Here is a 21,873-nt window from a genome sequence, read left to right as displayed (position 1 = left end):
GCTGCAGCCAGACCTGACCAACTCTGCGACAACTCTGTGGTCTCTAGAGGCCTTGAAGGTGTTGATATTCAGGGGGCCTAAAACTCCTTACCATCTCACCCCTTCTGTGCGTACCACTACGCAGGCATGGAAGGTGGGTGAGGCGCTGAGGGCAACCCAGCCGGTCTCCTCACGCCCCCCCCCCCCCCCCCCCGTGGCTGAACCCTAACCTATCACAGTTCAATACCATCCCGGATCCACAAACCTGGGCCAAATACAAAATACTGACCCTTGAGCATGTTATCACCAAAAGAGAGCTTACCCCCTTTCAAGTTTAACGCGCCAAATTTAATGTGCCTGCACAAGCCAATTTTAGGCATCGTCAAGTCGCGCATGCCTACAGGTGCCAGTTCTTAAGCTGACCAGTGGAATTGGCATACTCGGAGCTCGAATCCACCCTTCGGGTGAAAAACTTGGAGAAACCCACGTATCAGCTTTATTGGTCCCTGCTGGTTGCTTCCGCCCCCGTTGTCCTCCCTCCGCAGGAAATGGGTGGGGGACATATCGGAGCTAGACGAGGACTGGAGGGAGATTCGGGACTTTCCCTTCTCCCCTCTGGTCTCAGCAAGGGACAAACTGGTCCAATACAAAATTGTGCATAGGGCTCACTACAAACCTCACAGGCTGCACCAGATGTCGCCGGCACATTCTCTGGCATGCTGCGTGGCTCCTAGCGACCGGGTGACCTTTTCCACATTTTTGGGGTTTGCCCGGCAATCGAACATTATTGGAAAGAAGTACTCAAGGTGATTGCTAAGGTCACTAAGACTCGTGCTCCTTTTGATCATAAATATTGTCTGCTGGGACTGGTGGAGCAAATGTCAATGATCAGAGCCAGAAAAATACTCATATCCCCATTATATTATGCTCGTAAGGCCATTACAATTAACTGGAAATAATCGTCTCCCCCTCTGTCAGATTCTGGAAAAGCCTAGTGAATGCCAGTTTGCCCCTATATAGAGCCGCCTACTGGGGCAGGGGATGTCAACAAAAATTTGAGATGGTATGGAACTGTTGGCTAGATGATAATACCACAGCAACTGATGCAGTAACCAATGACTAGATTGAAAATATATCTTTAGTCTGTTAGTTTATTGACCCAACTATTCTCATGTTCGCATTATCCTGTCGGTACCAATTTGAGCACAGATTCTCCTGAACTGAACCTCTCCCCACATTGGGGTTATAGTATAAGTTAAGTTAGGTTGTTTATGTTGTGCCCTGTTGCGCTATGTTGCCGCAACAGAGGAACTGCCCCTGTGTGGGCAAATGTTTGGCCCCTGCGTGGGCAAGTTTTCTATACTAAATGTAAACTTCAATAAAAAATATTTTGCAAAAAATAAATATAAGCAAGACTTTCAAAATGCAGGCGTAAAAAAGATAAAAAAACTATTCTAGCTATACGAATGAATGTGTTCACTGCTCTATTAGCAGACAGAGCAAAAAGGTTAGAGACATTTAACAAATCAAATTTGCAGGGCAACCAACAAAAAATAATTAAATAATGAACTCACCCTTTCCATCTGTTGCGGAGGCTTCCTGTAGGTGGCGGATTGACCTAGCAAGACAGACAAAATATAACTGCAGTATGTATAAAGCACTAGTGCCAACACATGGGAAGATGGAATACATGGGTCCATAATTCCTCATACCTAGAAGTACCTGATATGTCACGTCTCCTTTGCAAGTAAACGAAGCAGCATATAAATATATTGAAGGTAAATATAAGTAGCTGGGGGAGTTGGCAGAGTGACCCTGTTGCTTTACAGTGCATGACCAAAGCAAAAGGTTCACTTAAAAAACTAACAGTAAAAAGGTATGTCAGATGAGCTCCCAAAATGTTGTCTTATTAGTTATTTGTAATGCCCTTTACAGCAGGGCAGAGACTGTGGGAGGGTGGGACAGCAGTGAAAGCCAATGAGTCTCCACAGTCCTGTCAATCAAATACAAGGTGATGCTAACAGGAGAAAAGAGTAGAAAGATGACCTCACCAGTGTGGTGATGCCTATTCCAATTAGCAAATTAGGGTGGGTCGGTGACCAAGCTGTACTGCTTTACTGCAGTTAAAGTTAGGTCACGTACATCACTGTCCTGCCTGTAGTGCAAAAAGTCTGCATAAAAGTCCTTCCTTTCACAGAAAGTTTACAACAGCAGAACAACCAGAAGACTTACCATATGACAGGGAACAAGATTGCACCGCAACACAGGAGGTCTACAAGGAACAGGATTTCTTTCCACAGCCCATACTCTGTTGTGCCTTGTTCTGTAGACTCGATGATGATGTATGCTACATTAGCTAGTACCTGCCAACAGAATCAATGCATTAAATAATTCCAAACACATACCTGTAAAATTTATTCAGTTGGGACAACAGCATGTAAAAAATACGCTGCGGGGTCAGCAAAATAAAAAATTGAGTAAAAAAAGTTAATTTATGCGGGAGAAAATAAACACGCAGGAAATGCACTCAGCGTGTGAGAGACACACCCATGCATTAACCACTTACCAACCAGGCCAATTCTGACATTTCTATCCTACCTGTAAAAAGCATAATTTGTTCGCTACCATGCAACTTTTTATCTTGCATGGTATTTGCTCAGCAATTTTTCAAAACTTTTTTTTGGGGTTTGGGAACGTCATGCTTAAAAAAAAAAAAAACACACACACACGACAGTGAAGTTAGTCCAATTTTTCCATAATGTGAAAGATGAAGTTAGACCGAGTAAGTTGATACCCAACATGTCACGCTTCAAAATTGCACATGCTCGTGGAATGGCACCAAACTTCGGTACTTAAAAAACACCACAGGCGACACTTTTTTTTTTTACTGGTTACATGTTTTGAGTTACAGAGGAGGTCTAGGGCTAAAATTATTGCTCCAACGTTCGCAGGGACACCTCACATGTGTGGTTTGAACACAGTTTTCATATGTGGGCGGTGCTTACATATGCGTTTGCTTCTGCGTGCGAGCACACGGGGACAGGGGCACTTAAAAAAAAAAATAATAATAATATATACATTGTTAATTCCACGCTCTGCTTTTTAGTTTGACACTTTAAAAAAAAATTATGATCACTTTTATGCCTATTACAAGGAATGTAAACATCCCTTGTAATAGGAATATGGCACGATCGGACCGCTTTACAGTGAGATATGGGGTCAAGAAGACCCCACATCTCACCTCTAGGCTGGGAAGCCTGACAAAAAAAAAAAAAAGTTTGTCTGGAAATCCGAGGCGGCGCAATTTGTTTGAATGCAGAGGCCGGGCATGACGTCGTAACATTGTGCCCGGCCTCCGACGATCATAGAGACTTTGGCCACCATCTGATCCGCCGGAAATCTCTATGCTGAAGATCCGGGACCGGCGGATCCGTTCTCTGACTCACCGATCGCAGCGGCAAGTCGGTAGAAGCACCGGAGGGCAGTAGGGAGGGGGCGTCCCTTCTCGCCACCTGTAAGAACGATCAAGCGGCTGACGAGCCGCTATGATCATTCTTATGGTGTAGGGAATCAGCGGCTGAAAAAGCAGATATCTGAATGATGCCTGCAGGTATCAATCAGATATCACCACACAAAGCCCAGGGCGTTATGACGGCCAGTCATCAGCAAGTGGTAAAGCGGTTGTAAACCTCAAAAAATAAAAATAAAAATACTAGCCCATTATGAAATACTTCCCTTAGAACGATGCTCTAAATTGGCGCGGAACACCGCTGACATGGCCAACATTTTTCCGGAGTTACTTCTGGGTTCGCAGGCTCCGGTGCTGCGATTGACCAGGGCTGTGATGACGTTACTCCGGTCACGACACGGGCCCTGAAGAAATGGCACGAGCAGGCCATTCCTTCAGTGCGCATGCGCCAATGATGTCGGTGGCGGTGTATATAGTAAATATCTCCTAAACAGTGCAAGTTTAGGAGATATTTACAGTACCTACAGGTAAGCTTTATTATAGGTACAATCATAGAGGAAGACTTTACTTCCTCTATAACACAAGAAGCCAAACAGCGAATCATGTACCCTTTTACTTCACTATGAAAAAGGTATTAATGCCCACTAAAGAAAGCCTTACTGAATAGCGGGATAGCAGTAGGCAGGATTTGACCAAAATAAGGGAAAGCGACAAAGTGAAAAATCAGAGAAAGGCAAAACTAGTAATTTTACCTTACCTGAAAAACTATTTTCTTGGAGTACAGGACATAGAACCTGTATTCATAGACCCTGGGCTGTACAGTATGCAGGATACCTTCAGGTGAATTAACACTGGCCAAAAAACTTGCTCGTGCTACCCTTAGTGTGCAATCATATAATCCCACAGACTCAGATTTTTTTTTTTTTTTTAACAAGCAACGAAGAGAGAAGACAAGAGGGGTGGGACCTGTGTTCTGTACTGCAAGATAAGGAAATTAAAGTTAACACTAGTCAAAATTCCTATAATCTTAATCATCTTCTCCCCTTCATTCAGCTAATGTGACACCAGTGTGGATGAAGAAAGGCAGGGCAGGGGCAAACAAGGATATCCTCAGGTGCCCAATGTCCTCTTAATCAACCGATGTCAGACTTTAGGAGGCCAGCAGCTGACCGACATGGTGCACATGGATGTAATGCCGCAAAAAACAAAAAAAAAACCCGTGGCTTTGTGTAACAAGATACACAGGCTTAATTCACCCATCCAAGTATTGACAATTTTTGGATGATTTTGCAAAGCCACCTATGAAGAAAGCAGAAGACACCCCGGGGTGCCACGGTACCAGTACCGGAATTGAAAACAAGCTGCTCTAGAATGTCAGCACAAACCAATAGGGCTGAGGCATCAGCTGTAAGAAGGCAGGGTCATCAAACACAGGTCTGTTAATTAGGAACCATAAGGCATTCGAGAACTGAAATGGCAGGATCCACCAATGACCCCTGGGACTTGAAGGTTCTAAAAGTGGCAAATGTTTTCCATAGACTTCAGACATAGTAGCAGAGAAATCGGATTTAGTTAAGCCGCATGCCTGAGAGGGAAGGAGTCAGAGGAGAGCAGCGTCACAATAGGACCTTGTACCAGGACAAGGGAACAGCTATCACAGAGTGGGGTAGTCTGCAGAATGCATCTTATTTGGCCCTTTTGTCCCAGCTCCTGTGATCTGATATTGCTAAATGAGGGGATCCTCAGTGGGGTACTCACAGAACAGAGTTGGGGCTTTGCAAGTCAGAACAAAGGAGCCATAACAAAAATGCAGATACCTCACCCTCCTGAGACAAAGCAAGGAAACAAAGACAAATCTAAAATGACTTGTGTCCAGACACATTAGTGATAACAAGTCAGGGGGTACCACAACAAAACAAATAATTCCCCAATCATCCGTCTATAAAACTACATTGTTTACTACCTAAGGTTCATCTGGTTAAAAACCAGGAACCAGCGACAACACACAGGGAAACCCGCTCTTATCTTATCAATGACACAAAGCCTACTTAGATAGGGATCCAGGCTTCATCCATTATGTTAGACATACCCCCCAAAAGGTGTCTTCAATATCTGGGAACCACAGAAATGGACTACAGCACTGGACCCGCATCATACCCTGCAGCTATTTAAGCATGTTGCATTTCAAGATAAGGCGAGTGGCTTACGCAGATTCCAGTGCCCAAAGCAAACATAACAGGTCGGCCCCTGAAGAAATAATGAGCGGTACTGACCTGGAAACTGCTAGATAACACAAGGTAATAAGCAGTCAGATCTTGAAAGAAGTGTCGGAAGAAAAAAATAAAAATAAAAAATGGTTTAAAGAGAAAAAAAGCTTAGAATGGAAAAAAAGGGTACATCATCTTAGGACAGAGTAGTGGGTGGGGTTATACAAGTGCACACTAAAAGTCCTATATCCTGTACTGTACGGTTACGATAACATTTAGACCCCTTTCACACTGAGGAGCTTTTCAGGCATTTTAGCGCTAAAAATAGCGCCTAAATACCACCTGAAAAACTCCTGCCTTGCAGTCTCAGTGTGAAAGCCCGAGTGCTTTCACAATGAGGCGATGAGCTGGCAGGACCGCTCCAAAAGTCCCGCTAGCAGCATCTTTGGAGCGGTGCATTTACCGCTCCTTCCCATTGAAAACAATGGGACACTGCGGCTATACTGCCTGCAATGCGCCTCTGTAGAGATGCATTGTGGGCAGTACTAACCCTTTTTTGGCCACTAGTGGGGGTTAATTCCGCACCACCAACGGGCGAATACCCCTGCAATTCCGACGGTATAGTGCCACCGCACCTCCCGTCCCAGTGTGAAAGGGGCCTTACTGGCTGATAAAGACAAGAGTAGGCAACCTGTGCTTTACTTGAAGTGCATAAAGCAGCTATAAGCACTTACCTGCAGAGGAATCACAATCATGAAGATCTTTTTATCCTTATCAGACAGGATGTGTTTCACAAAAGCCCAGCCTGTTCCGATCAATGCAATGGTGATGAACAGGAGTGCTCCTTTCAGCCTGATGAATGAAAAAAATGGGGATCAGCTTTTATTAAAGGCCTTTAGACAAAACTCAGAAAACATTAGAATACCTAAAGAATACGTAAACCCAACAATTCATATTCCTGGTATGTGCCTGCTGTACCATGTACTTGTATGAGAAAGTATCCTGTTCTGTTAGTATTGCTTCCCATGTAAAATTCCTGATGTTCTTGCGGGACCTTACATTTTTCTATTAAAAACTGATCACACTAGGCATGAGAGCGCAGCATTATTCAGTGTTCTGGCTGTGCTGGAATTTAGACTGCTCTCCTCCAATGATCAGACTTAGGCTGCGCCGCACATTATGACAGACTTGCCTGAAAACAAAGCCCTCCAGCGATGCACTGTCACCAAGGATGAGCTCCAGCGTGTTCGCATAGTACACGTGCAGAGCCTGCCAGGAAGTCTGCACGGTGCTGCGCTTATCACAGCCAGCGAGATCTTTCCCTGATCTCTGCAGCCGAGCATCAAGACAATATCTCCCTGGCTGTGATTAGCGCAGTGCCGTGCAGACTTTCTTGCGGCATCAGCACGTGTACTATGTGAACACGCTGGAGCTCATCCTTTGCTGTCGCCGCTGAAGGCGCTTCCATATTCACCCGGTCTTCCTTCTGGGTTTGCAAGCTTTGGCAATATAAATGGCCGAGCCAGCGAGGACGTCACTCCCGCACGCGGGAGTCTCCGTTTACAGCACGGGTATGCCCTTCCTTCAGAGCGCATGCGCAGGTGAAATCACCGGCTGCATCTCCTAAACTGTGTAAGTTAGGGAGATATTTAATGTACCTATAGGTTAGCCTTATTATAGTTTACTCCCACCTTAATATGTGTCAACACTTGCTTTTATAGCCTGTTATAGAGGAGTGTTTTTACGAATACATTTTGTAATAAACATTTGTGAATAATTTATATGTTGTGTTCCGTTTCATGCCTGTAGTCCGAACAGTATGGATATTTTTTGTGGTTATGTTTTGAAGTTGTGCTTCATGGAGTTACAATATAAGCCCTCTGGCTAATGTTATGCCAACATTATACTCACAAATGGGTGATGTAGTACACCACGGCCCATCCTTCAATGGGATATCCTTGAGTTGCGATGTAATGATAATCGATCTAAAAAGGAAAAAAATAAACATAAAACCATTACATCAGTACTGTGTATATCTCCTCCCAGGTTTGCAGATCAGGTCATGATACAAGTTCACAGACAATATAACACTTTGCACTACACCAATGGTCCAATATCAAAATATGTCCTCTAGTGGTTCTAGCAACAGTTTACCGACTAGCGGGGTGGGCTTGTTGTCCGGACAGGACAGAAATCAAGGCCATTTACAGTCTGCACTGGAATCCACAGACTCCATGGTACTCCAGCAGTATCATTAAAAAATTAAAACCGAACATTATAAGCAATTATTGTAGAAATAGTGTATTCTTACTTGAGTCTTGGTGTACTATTTGTATTTCTCCCACATTTTTGCAGTGATACTCTGCCACTGTAAGAACTTCCGTCACTAAAGACCAGGAAGTGCTGCCATCTCCATTTGTGCAAGGTGGCTGGTCTTCTATCCGCCGCCTCCTCCTCTTCCTGTTATTTCAGGCAGCCTGGACAGTGTGGGCCCTGCTGAGCCCCTCCCACATTTTTGTTCTCCGCACAGGCTATGTGCAGTACAGTGATGAAATCACTATTACTTTAACAAGATAAGAACTAGGTTTACAAAAGGTGTTTGGGGCACACAGACAATGTATATCCTGTAGGAAAATGTCAGTTAAAGCCAAAACAGACATCTTTATGCCCAATTATTACACTACTCATTCTATCTGTAACAATACGGGGTCTATTTATGCAGTGAGAACAAGCATGCTGAAACTGCAAATTGTTTATGTTCTGTATACTGTACTAGATGTCTAAAGACAAGGAGGTTACATTCTATGCACTTGTATGAGTCATTTCCAGATAAGGACCTTGGGAAGAAGGAAATCCCTGTCTAAGAAAAATTCAAAAGAAGAATTATTGGCAATTATGCTACCGAATTAAGGGGACATACAATTGTATTAGCAAAACAGGAAGTTAAATATGTTCGTGCCCCATCAGGGGTATAGTGGGTAAGTGTTTGTATGTAAATTATTTATGTGATGAAATGTGTGCAGGAATGCACTATGAATTAAACTTATTCAGCCTGGGTGGAAGCACACCTCCAACAGTTAAGACGATTGTGTGGGAAAAATGCTCACCAATTTAGCAGGGGCAAAATAAATTCCATTCAGAAATGTATATGGTACGAGATGATCTCGTGCTGATAGTCTAAAAAGGAGGATCCCAACAGATGATACATCACATTTTAAAGGATAAGTTCACCTTTCTGAACATGTTACACACATATTTAGAGTGTAACATGTTTAGCATCAGACCTCCCCCCTTTGTGACAGTGAAGGAGAGCTATGGCTTTCATGCAAATCGCTGGATTGAGATGGGGCTCAGGTATTAGAGGGGGCCTGCTGCAGACAGAAGTTATTTTTTAATTTCATGCATAGACTACATGAAGGTAAAAAACCTTGAGCCCTTTTAACCACTTTAGGCACCCAAACTCTTCTACTATGAAGCCATGCTGGAATCATACATGCAGAAAGTGATTTAGTATTGTCCTGATGAAATATGCAAGGCCTTCCATGAAAAAGATGTCTGGATGGGATCATATGCTGCTCTAAAACCTGGATGTATCATTTAGCATTGATGGAGCCAGATCTGCAAGCTGCTCTTTCTGTATACACTAATGCGCCCCCATACCATCAGAGATACAGGCTTTTGAACGGAGCACTGGTAACAAGCTGGAAGGTCTCTCTTCTCTTTAGTCGGGAGGACACGACACCCATGGTTGCTAAAAAGAATGTAACATTTTGATTTGTCCAACCACAGACCATTTTATATGAGCTTTGGCCAAGAGAAGACTGATGTTTCTGGATTATGTTCAGATATGGCTGCTTCTTTGCATGATAGAGCTTCACATTTCATTTTTAATGCAGTGCAGTCTGAGGGCCCGAAGATCACGGGCATCCTATGTTGCATTTTAGCCTCGTCCCTTGCACACAGATTTCTTCTCAGAATCTTTATACAATATGTACTGCAGATGACTTATTTCAACGTTGAGTAACATTATTCTGAAATTGTTAGACAATTTTTAGATGCAGTTTTTCATAGATTGGTGAACCTCTTGCCCATTTTTACTTCAGAGACTCGAATGCCTCGTACACATGACCAGTTTTCCTGACAGGAAAAGTGCGATGTGAGGTTTTTGTCAGGAAAACCAACCGTGTGTATGCTTCATCACAGTTTTTCTGTCAGTTTTCCTGCCATTATGCAATTACGACGTGCAAAAAAAACCACACATGCTCAGAATCAAGCAGAAGAGCCGAACTGCCTATTGAACTTCATTGATCTTGGCTCGTTGTACGTGTTGTACGTCACCGCGTGCTTGACGTTCGGGAATTTCAGCCAAGATTTGAGTGACCGTGTGTATGCAAGACAATTTCAGCCGTTTTCCTGCCGAGAAAAATAAATAAAAAAAAACACGGTTTTCCTAGCGGAAAAACTGATCGTGTGTATGAGGCATTAGAGGTTTTTATATTCAGTCATACCCTCGACCAGTTTCCATTTAACTTAATTATCTGCAAAATGTCCTTCCACCACTTCCTTGTTAGTACCACTTATTTTTCCAGCTTTATGTCACCTTGTCCCAGCTGTTTTGAGACCTGTCAAAATTACAATTTATTTTCCTAAAATGGTACATATGCTCAGGTTTAAACTACGGGTTTAAGCGATTTGCAAATCATTTTATTATTTTTGTCGATTTTGGAATTTGGGTTATACAGTATACTAAAATGAATTGCTCTAAAGGACACACACAATATTATTAACCAAATTTTGTTTGGGTTGTATCGAAAAAACAGATAAATATGTTAAGTGTTAAAATTGTGCTTGCCCATGGAATTGCAAAAAATTATACTGCCCAAACGTCTCCATAGACAATGATAAAAAAAGCTTCTACAGGTCATCAGTTTTGTTAGCCATGAATTATGGCCTTAAAATTATTGCTCTCACGACGTTTGCAACCATACCTCACGTGTGGTGCAATTGATGTTTACATACACGTGCTCACCCTATGCCGGGCTATTAATATGTGTGTGTTTGGGGTCAATGGGGGTGCTATATATATATATATATATATATATATATATATATATATATATTTATATTTTTTTTTTACTTTATCGCCATCACAAGCCCCCAAGGGATAGCATGGGCAGTCAACAGGTGTTTTTTAGGGAGACATTGGAGGAGGGTCTATAAAAGTGATCAGGTGGTTCTAGAGACACCTGGTCATTTTTATCTGAAAGTCATTTGTCAGCTCTTAAAGCCAGTAGCAGCTATGATCTTGATTTAACCACTTGCCTTCTATGCCATTTATAATCGCACCCTGGTAGACAAGTGGTAAAGAACACATTTAAAAAAAAAAAGAGATTTTTAATACAGCTTACCTGTAAAATCTTTTTCTTGGAGTACATCACGGGACACAGAGCGGCATTCATTACTATATGGGTTATATGGAGTACCTTCAGGTGTAGACACTGGCAATCTCAAACAGGAAATGCCCCTCCCTATATAACCCCCTCCCATAGGAGGAGTACCTCAGTTTTGTAGCAAGCAGTATGCCTCCCAAAATGGTCCTCAAAAAAGAGGGGTGGGAGCTCTGTGTCCCGTGATGTACTCCAAGAAAAAGATTTTACAGGTAAGCTGTATTAAAAATCTCTTTTTCTTTATCGTACATCACGGGACACAGAGCGGCATTCATTACTATATGGGATGTCCCAAAGCAATGCTTACAATGAGGGGAGGGAGAACATCTCCAAGACAAAAGGATTTAATTTAGAGATATACTCAAATCATAATAAATCCAACTTAGTTGAGAAAAATAAAATTTTTAAATTTAACTCAAAAAAAAGAGGAGCCCCCGGAATCCGAGGGTCTCAAACTGCAGCCTGCAGCACTGCCTGCCCGAAGGCAGTATCAGTATTCCTTCTTACGTCCAACTTGTAGAATTTTGTAAATGTGTGGACAGAAGACCAGGTTGCCGCCTTGCAAACTTGAGCCATAGAGATCTGGTGGTGTGCTGCCCAGGAGGCGCCCATGGCCCTAGTAGAATGAGCCTTTAATGATACTGGAGGAGGCAACCCTTTCAAGCCGTAGGCCTGAGTGATTAATTGCTTAATCCACCTAGAAATGGTGGATTTTGCAGCTGCCTGCCCCTTCTTGGGCCCATCCGTAGAATGAACAGCACATCTGTTTTCCGGATCTTCTTTGTAGCTTTAAGATAGGCCTTCATGGCCCTGACAATATCCAAGGTATGCAGCAACCCTTCCTTTCTGGAAGTAGGTTTAGGGAAGAAGGATGGTAATACCAAATCCTGGTTCAGATGAAAACTGGATATAACCTTCGGTAGGAAGGAAGGATGAGGGCGGAGAACGACCCTGTCCTTAAAAATAAGATATGGTTCCTTACAGGATAAGGCCGCCAGTTCCGAAACTCTTCTTGCGGAAACTATGGCAACCAAAAATACTAACTTCCTTGTCAGTAGAACCAAAGGAATATCAGCCAACGGCTCAAACGGTTGTTTCTGTAAACTTGACAGAACAAGATTTAAATCCCACGGACAAAGCGGGGATTTAACTGGAGGTCTAATACGTAAGACCCCTTGAAGGAAGGTCTTAACCAGCGAGTGGGTGGCCAGCGGCCGCTGAAACCACACTGACAGAGCAGAAATCTGTCCTTTGATTGTGCTTAATGCCAATCCTTTATCCACTCCTAGCTGGAGAAAACTTAATACTCTATCGATGGTAAATTTGCGAGAAAGCCATCGCTTGGACTCACACCAGCCTACATAGGCCTTCCAGACCCTGTAATAAATCACCCTAGAGACCGGTTTCCTGGCTCTGATTAGGGTAGAGATTACTTTCTGAGACAGACCTCTACCCCTGAGAATCAGGGATTCAGCTTCCAGGCCGTCAATTTTAGATGCCGTAAGGCAGGGTGGAGGATCGGACCTTGCGATAGCAGGTCTGGCCGTAGAGGAAGAGTCCAAGGGTCTCCCACTACCATCCTTAAGATTAGTGAGTACCATGCCCTTCTGGGCCATGCTGGAGCTACCAGGATGACTGGTATGTGCTCCCCCGGATCCTGCGCAGCAGGCGGGGTAGTAACTGGAGCGGGGGAAACGCATAAAGAAGTTTGAACTGATGCCAAGGGCAAACCAACGCATCGGTTCCGCAGGCCATCGGATCCCTTGAGCGGGACATGAACCTGTCTAGTTTCTTGTTGAGTCTCGATGCCATGATATCCACATCCGGCACTCCCCATCTTTGGCAGAGTGCTTGAAAGACTAGTGGATGCAGAGACCATTCCCCCGGCCATAGAGTCTGGCGGCTTAAGAAGTCCGCCTGAAAGTTGTCCACTCCTGGAATGAATATTGCCGATATGCAGGGCACATGAGCCTCTGCCCATAGAAGAATCAAGCTCACCTCTCTCTGAGCGGCTTGACTCCTGGTTCCCCCTTGGTGATTTATGTATGCCACGGCCGTGGCATTGTCTGATTGAATTCTCACCGGGAACCCCTGCAATTTTGACGTCCAAGCCCTGAGGGCTAGTCGAGCAGCTCTGAGCTCCAAGATGTTGATGGGCAACTGCTTCTCTGGCTTTGCCCAAGTACCTTGGCGAGTGCAACCATCCAAAATTGCTCCCCAGCCCGTCAGGCTGGCGTCTGTGGTCACTATCTTCCAAGCCACTGGGCTGAAAGACCTCCCCTTCAGTAGATTCTGAGGGTCTAACCACCAACACAGACTTTGTCGGACTCTTGATGAGAGCGGCAACGGGATATCCAAGGCCTGTGGCCTTCTGCTCCATGCTGACAGGATGGCTGCCTGTAGGATGCGAGTGTGGCTCTGGGCGTATGGTACCGCCTCGAATGTGGCCACCATCTTGCCTAGTAACCTCATACATAGGCGAATAGTCGGTTCTTTCTTGCTTAGAACCAGTAGGATTAATTCCTTGATGGCTTTTACCTTCCTTAGAGGTAGGAACACTCCTTGTTGTTCTGTGTCTAATCTCATGCCGAGATATTCCAACTGCTTTGTGGGCTGGAAAGCTGACTTTTCTCGATTTAGGACCCAGCCGAACCTCTCTAGGTATTGGACCGTGAGGGCCACTGCTCGCTCCAAGCCGGGAGACGAGTGATCTATGACTAGGAGGTCGTCCAGGTATGCTAGGATCGTGACCCCTTGGATCCTTAGTTTGGCTAGGATTGGGGCTAGGACCTTCGTGAACACCCGGGGGGCCGTAGCCAACCCGAAGGGAAGCGCCACGAATTGGAAGTGACGCGAAGCCACCATGAAGCGTAGATATCTTTGATGTGGCTGATAAATTGGAACATGAAGGTAGGCATCCTTTATGTCTATGGACGCCATGAAGTCGTCCTTCTGGAGTGTGGCAGCTGCTGACCGCACGGATTCCATCCGAAATGAGCGGATCTTTAGATATGCATTTACCATCTTTAGGTCCAAAATTGGCCTGACATCTCCATTGGATTTTGGGATGATGAATAGGTTGGAGTAGAAACCCAGCCCCTGTTCCAGGACTGGTACCTCTACTATTACTTCCTGGGAAAGTAGATGATCTAATGCCGATCTTAATGCGGCTCCCTTTTCCGGATCGTTTGGAATCCTCCACTTCTGGAAATGAGGAGGAGGAAACCTTAGGAAATCTAATTTGTAGCCTGTGGCCACGGAAGACCGTACCCACTCGTCGGGAATGCTGGCTTCCCAAATCTCTGAAAAGAGTCGCAGCCTTCCCCCCACCTTCGTGGGTGGGGGCGCCCCTTCATAAGGTTGGCTTGGGGGCTGGTTTTGCTGGTTTGCGAAACCACTGCCTTTTGCCTCTAACAGCCTGTCCTTGTGATCTGCTGTTGAAGCCGAAGTTTGCTTTTGCAGGAGGCCGTCGATACTGCTTGGCATTAGAGGGCCCCTGCCCAGGGGAATACTGTCGTTTAAACGCAGGTCCCTGAACCTTCTTCTTAGTTGGCAAGAGAGTACTCTTGCCGTTTGAAATGGTCTGAATGTATTTATCTAGGTCTTCTCCGAAGAGTCGTCCTCCATGGAAGGGGAACCCTACCAGGAGCTTCTTGCATGGGGGCTCAGCCTCCCAGCTTTTTAACCATAAGAGTCTTCTCATATGGATAAGGGATAACGATAAACGTGACGCTTGCTGGATAGAATCCTTGATTGCGTCTACCGTAAAACATATGGCCTTAGGGACATCCGAAAATTTTTCTGCCTGCTGGGCCGGAATAAGTTTAAGCATCTGCTTAAATTGATCCGATAATGCTTGAGCGACCCCAATCGCAGCCACAGCTGGCTGTACTACTGCCCCTGCAGTAGTGAAGGAGTTCTTAAGTAGTGCTTCCAAGCGCTTATCAACTGGATCCTTGAACACCTGTATGTTTTCTACAGGGCATGTTAACGATCTGTTAACACATGAGATGGCTGCGTCCACTGCAGGAGTAGCCCATCTTTTGGAAAATTTTTCTTCCATAGGATATAGGACAGAGAACCTTTTAGGTGGTAAGAAGATCTTATCTGGCTTGTTCCAATCTTGGAACAAAATTCCCTCTAATAGAGGATGGATCGGAAACACAGCATTGCTTTGAGGCGCCCTCAGTGAGCCCAAAGCTGAAACCGTCGATACCTGGAGATCTGGTACTGGCAAGTTGAATGCCCTATGGACCAAGTCCGACAATCCTTGAATCCACCAGCTCTCCCTCAGGGAGACTGCCCCAGACTCCTCTGTATCCGGGTCTTCGATCCCTGAACCTACTTGGTCCTTGTCCAAGAGGTCGTCCAATTCCCCTGAGGAAAGGACCTCCTCTTCTGAGGGTCCGCGCTCGGGCGACGGAGATCTATTCCGCTTACTGCCCTCTTTTAAAGAGGTGAGTAATACCTCCTCCGTGACCATCTTAGGGTTGGACTGACCCGCGTCAGCTCCAGCCCCAGATCCCGATGGCCCCAAGGCTCCCTGTAGGGAAAACAGCGGCATACCGTGGTACAATACCGAGGTACACCTGCTACCTATTGGTATTTGGAACTATAAAAGTTAATTGTCCAAACACCTGTTTGGGGGATAAAAAAATGCTTCCTCTCCCCTAGATGACTTTTTTTTTTTTTTTTTTTTTTTCGTTTTTTGTTTCAAATCCAGGAAAGAAAAAACATTCTGTCCCCCCCGAGTAGTATTGCAAAGAAAAACTATGAGATGGAAAAGAAACAGCCTATTTCTAGGCTTGAAAAAACAGTCCTCTGAAGACTGCAATATCCTTTCTGGCCACTGTGTGTCCTCGGCGCCCCGTGCTGCCGCTCTGGTCTTTCTCCTCAGTTCCAAAGTATTGAATGGAACAAACAAACAAGGAAGGGCCGCCCCTTCCTTTAAGCCACTGACCCGCCCTTCCCCCCCAGCCATCTCAAACAGGAAATGCCCCTCCCGACAGGGGGAGGGGGGGGGGATTTTGGGAGGAAGGGACCTCTCTGTTCCAGCAAACTGCAGCCTGCAGCCTGGAACCATGAGGAGGTCAGCGTTTTGCCTGCTTGCAGGCTCTGAGGAGGAAGACTGAATTGAGCATCGCCTGGAGGCCTGCAGGTAAGCAAAGCTCTCTGACACACACATATATTTTTATATAACACAGGCCCCACTCAATGCTTTTCCAACACTACAAGGGAGGTCACATCTTATGGGGAATAATACATAGAGAGCCATCCTATCTTTATGATATGTGACTAGTTTGCCAGATGCAGTGCATAACTTTAGGCATGTCCCCTGTGACCCCCCAGAAAAAAACCTGCTAAGAACCAAGTTCCGCAAGTTTTCCCCTCACTTACCTGCTCCATGCCGCAGGACTTTGCCAAGCAAGAGGCCCAATCTTCCCCCATCTCCGTGGGGAAGTCTAGACCTTCAGGCCCTGGGTTCCTATGAAGGATCCACTGTCCTGGGCCCATATAGCACCCTGGCAACAGAAAACTTTAGGTACCCAAAGGTTTCTAAGTTCTGGGCCCAGGGTCCAGCTCTCTAAAAAGAAAAGCATTATGGGCTATACCCCAAGGGTTTGGGGTCCGGTTACTGACCACTTTAGCGCTGAGGCTTTTTTGGACAGAACCGGTAGCTCACCTAATCCCAAGGATGCGGAGGCAAGCTAAACCATGACTAACACCTAAGACACTGGCGTAAAAACTGAGGTACTCCTCCTATGGGAGGGGGTTATATAGGGAGGGGCATTTCCTGTTTGAGATTGCCAGTGTCTACACCTGAAGGTACTCCATATAACCCATATAGTAATGAATGCCGCTCTGTGTCCCGTGATGTACGATAAAGAAATTAAGCCGTCTGTAAACTAAGCTCCGTATATTATATTCTCGTACTTTCATTGGTTTCTTTTGCAATGTTTTAATTTATTTTCCTATTAATGCTTCTTCCTCCTCTCAATCTTTTCCCATTTTGAATAAGTTAGCCCAAGGCTAATCTACTGTAAGCATCAGCAGCAGGGGACCATCTGTGTTTAATCTGACATCCCTGCTGTCCCATGAAACATTTAGTTATTACAAGCGTAAGTTGTAAAGCAAAAAACTAAGCAGCTATGCCAACAGATCTAAATGCCATAAAGGCACTGGTTTATTGAAAGAAAATTACAGCTCTAGCTGCTAAACTGCAGGAAAGAGAACCAGTCAAAAATGTGAATGTTCAGTGTTAATTATACTTCCTTAAATGTACATTTGCTTCCTCCTTTAGCTTTATAAACAAACCTCCAACGTTAAAAGAACATCTATACTAAGAGGAATATGTGGACTGATATTGCTAACCTTTTTCTGAAAATTTTAGTTGCCTGGTGGTCTATAACTTCAGTAATTTCCGATCCTCATTACGTATTACGTTTTTCTCTCAAGCAATGGTTTTTCTGATGAAAGTGGTCCCAGCGGCGGATTCTCCACAGGATCACTTTTAGAAGCAGGGCGCTTGGTAGCTCCAGAGTAAACCGATCGGGTGCTGGCTGGGCATAGAGATGAACAAAGGAAAGATGGCCTCCGCTGATCTCTATGGCCTAGGAAGACTGGAGCAACGTCATGAAGTCACTTCGGACCCAATGCCTTTTTTTTTCTTTTTAAACCAAAAGGACACTTATTTATATATTTTGCTTTTAAAAAAAGGTAGGAAGAGAGATTTGGGGTCTTATAGAACCCCGATCTCTCCATAAAGAGGACCCGTCATCCTGTATTGTTATCGCAAGGGATGCTTACATTTTTTGTGATGGCAATTGAAGCGATCAAAACATTTTTTTTAGAGGGACAGTATAAAAATAAAAATGTAATAAAATATTTATGCATTTTGTATTTATTTATTTTTAAAAGGGGACAGTGTAAAAATAAAACTAATAAAAAACAAATATTTTTTTTTAAGTGCCTCCGTCCCCCTGTGCTTGCACGCAGTGGTAAACACATGCGTATATCACAACCACATACACTAGAAACTGTATACACACACACACACACACACACACGAGGCATCGTTACGAACCTCAGAGCGAGAGCAATTCTAGCACTAGATCTCTTCTGCAACTCTAAATTGGTAACTTGTAAACATTTTTAGTGTCACCTAGGGAGATTTTTAAGTACCATATGAGTACAAGCGTGCGCAATTTTAAAGCATGACATGTTCGGTATCTATTTACTGGTTCTGTATAACTAAAATTTATGTGGGCTGCCCTGCAAGTCATCTTTATTCATTTTCAGACATCTTTTTATTTCTTACTGGCTAATGAAATTAAGAGGTCTCTAATTATTCCTGGATATCTTGATAAAAAAGGACAGCCATTATTTTTTTTCTCACCCAAGCTGAATCATTTCCCTGCAGATGCTTACTTTCTCCTCCGACTCCCGTGCGGTCTACATAACAGTTTGGAAAAATCTAGGGCCAGAATAGAATGGGTTGCACAAGCAATGTTCAATTCAAGTCTATGGGTATTGATGCACAGGCATGGGCAGCCTGCCACTATACTTTTAGTGGCCAAGATGTTGTTTTTTCTAGGGGGGCATGAGGTAAGATAAATACAGAACGTGTCCTTTAATAACTATAACTGTGTCAAACCCTTGAGCAAAACCCGGGCATAGTTTACTCGAAACATTTTGATTTTTTTCCTAATGTTAACAGCTTCATTAATAGGACCTTACCGCATGGAACACCAATGACAGTGACTTGGTGAAGGGTAGAGCAGCCATCAGCCAATGGATCTTGAATACATCGCTCCTATAGCAGAAATAAGCGTGATTATTCCTCTCCTTTACATACAAGCATTTGGGTATACATGTCTTTACACTATATATACACACACACACACACACGAAGCCCATTACATGAAAGTGCCTGAAAAGATCCCTGTGATGCCCACAGCAAGCAACCAAAGCGTTTTAAAGCCTGGTACACACATTTAGGTTTCGTTGAACCCAGCGGGCTGAACATTAGAAAAAAACACTAATAATTGATATACTAAGCGCCGCAATCTCTCCCACCGTGCCTGTGTGTTATAACAGGGGGACCTTTTTGCTCTCCATAAAATTGTCATTTCTGTTCCGAGAGGACATGAGGATTCTTAAAATTCCCATCTAACAATAGACGAACTAGCTAGCACTGTGGCCGAGTCCACAAAAAGTAAAGCACCAGGTCTAGACGGCCTTGCGACCGACATTTACAAAAGGTTATGGGGAAGTGTTGTTACCCAAGCCATTAGCAGTTTTCAATGAGGCCTAGGAGTTGCATCAACTTCCGGAATCAAAGAATGTAGCCAGTATTATAGCCTTACCGAAACCAGAGAAGGACAAGTTTTACCATGAGTGGTACTGACCCATCTCATTACTAAACCCAGATTTTTAACTCCTGGCCAAAGTTAACAAACTCGGCAAGGTCATCCAGCGATTAGTGCATCCCGACCAGTCAGGCTTCATACCTACTAGATCAAATGGATATATTCCACCCAAGGTCACCATGCCCATCAATTATCAATAGATCCCCCTCTGCTTCATTCCCTCTTCATAGAGGGCACGGCAGGGGTGTCCCCTTTTCCCTCATTGGCATTGGCGATTAAGCCACTGGCAGCAGCTATCTGGCAATCGGAATCCATTTCAGGGTTCTGGAGGGAAGAGGAAAGACAACATCTCTATATGCAGATGACGCACCGATATTCTTGGGAGACACCATAAATTCACTTTCTTCCCTCATGTCCATCATACCTACATTTTGATTCAGGAATTTATCAACTGGGACAAATATTTTCTCCTGCCTCTAGACTCCCAGCAACTTTGGCTACCCCAATAACACGGCAGATCAAAGTAGGGACCTTTTTTTAAATATCTTGGGGTTTGGGTCCACCCTGGCGTGGAAGATTTAAAATATAATCTGCAGCCTCTCCTGGATAAGTTCAAATTAAAAAGTAAAGCCTGGTTGAAATTACCTTGTCTGTGGTGGAGTGGATGAATCTCATAAAAATTATCTTGGTGCCATTTATTGTACGTACTAATAACTCCCCAGTGTGGGAGTTCCCCAGATAGACTCTGTTCCAAATTCTTATGTGGAAGGCCAAGAAACCCAGAATTTGTCTGCCTATCTTACAAACTACCGAAAGATAGTGGGGGCCTCACTGTACCCCATGCGAGATTATATTTTCTTGCTGCACAACTACAGCATTTTTCAGGATGGGGTATTGCTAATGCGTCTGATCCCCTCCATGCTATTTTGTGGTCTCACGATTCTAAATACTATCTCCTGGCCTAGCTAGAGGCGGGCAGGGTTTGGAACACCTCTCCGTACCCCTAAAGAAGTGTGGGATGAGATGAAACAGATCTAAGTATGCACCCATATGGGAGGGCGCTTTAAGGGGTGAAAGCGTTCGTGAACCAAAAAAAAAACAAAGAGCCTGTTAATTTAAAAGCATGTTATACAGCACAGTGCTCGTGCTGTGTATTTTGGCTCCCTCTATCACCTGAAATACCTGGCTGATCCTATCCTCCCCTCCCCCTCTCTGCGCTCACTCCGATATATTAGGGCTGCTGAGCCCTGTCACTGTTTTCAGTGTGCGTGCCTCCATCATCAGCAGCCTGCTCTCCTGTGTCCATCTCCCTCTGTCCTCCTCCCGGCCATCTTTTACCATCGCTGATCTGAGTCTCTCCCTGCTGCTTCAAAACTAACTGATCTTTATATCATCCCCTCTGTCAGATAAAAAGCTGCATCCTAGTGCCCATGCTTTATTTAAAAAAAAAAATTATACCCGGTTTTAACAGTGTCTTACAGCAATCACATGAGCTTATTTTTGGGCAGATTTCTGCTTTTTACATTGGTGACCTTTTAAATCACGCCAAAAAGGCAGTAAAAATGTTTGACTTTCTGCCTGAAAACAAAACGCTCAGGTGTGAATGCAGCCTTAAAGTGGTAGTAAAGCTTTTTGGAAAAAAAAAAAAAGAAGTTTATAATGTGCTAGGATGCAATACCTTAAAATGAAGCCTTCCAGCAGCGTGTCATCAACACTGACAGGACTTCCATCTAAACCCAATCTTCCTTCCGGATTCGTCGGCTCTGGCTGTCTGATTGGCAGAGCAGTGATGACATCACTTAGTTTACTACCACTTTAAATATTTCTGAGAGGTCTTATTTTGTTACGCGTAGTTATATCCCTTTCTTTTCGCAAGAGGGGGTGAGCAGCGTTATGTATAACTAGCATATATACAGCATCTCAAAAATTTGATTAACATTTTTTTTTTTCAGTAATTCAATTCAAAAAGTGAAACTCGTAAATTTTATATAGATGCGTTACACACAGTGATATATTTAAAGCATTTCTTTCTTTTAATTTTGATGATCATGGCTTACAGCTAGTGAAAACCCAAAATTCAATGTTACAGAAAACCCCCAAAAAAAAGATTTTTAATAAAGAAATGTTGGCTTACTGAAAAGTCCATGTACAGTATAGTATGCACTCAGTACTTGGTAGGGGCTCCTTTTGCATGAATTACTGCATCAATGCGGAGTGGCGGCGATCAGCCTGTGGCACTGCTGAGGTGTTATAGAGGCCCAGGTTTCTTTGACAGCTCTTCTGCATTGATGGGTCTGGTGTCTCATCTTCCTCTTAACAATACCCCACAGATTCTCTATGGGGTTTAAGTCAGGCGAGTTTGCTGGTCAATCAAGCACAGTGATACCATGATCATTAAAAAC

General features: G+C 44.1%; 1 protein-coding gene across 5 annotated transcripts in view; it reads right to left on the bottom strand.

Moving 5' to 3' along the window:
• Nucleotides 1–21,873, bottom strand: part of GPR107 (G protein-coupled receptor 107) — a 156,075-nt gene that overhangs the window by 63,023 nt on the left and 71,179 nt on the right. For all 5 annotated transcript variants that reach the window (XM_040324639.1, XM_040324640.1, XM_040324641.1 and 2 more), the window contains 5 exons: nucleotides 18,840–18,915; nucleotides 7,567–7,640; nucleotides 6,390–6,507; nucleotides 2,212–2,342; nucleotides 1,554–1,597 (listed from right to left, as the gene is read on the bottom strand). In XM_040324639.1, coding sequence (XP_040180573.1) covers nucleotides 1,554–1,597; nucleotides 2,212–2,342; nucleotides 6,390–6,507; nucleotides 7,567–7,640; nucleotides 18,840–18,915 — 443 coding nt within the window. The remainder of the gene's footprint in view (nucleotides 1–1,553; nucleotides 1,598–2,211; nucleotides 2,343–6,389; nucleotides 6,508–7,566; nucleotides 7,641–18,839; nucleotides 18,916–21,873) is intronic.

Source organism: Rana temporaria, chromosome 9, assembly GCF_905171775.1.
Source record: "Rana temporaria chromosome 9, aRanTem1.1, whole genome shotgun sequence".
In the NCBI taxonomy this organism is placed as follows: domain Eukaryota; kingdom Metazoa; phylum Chordata; class Amphibia; order Anura; family Ranidae; genus Rana; species Rana temporaria.
This window is presented reverse-complemented; position numbering and strand designations above follow the sequence as displayed.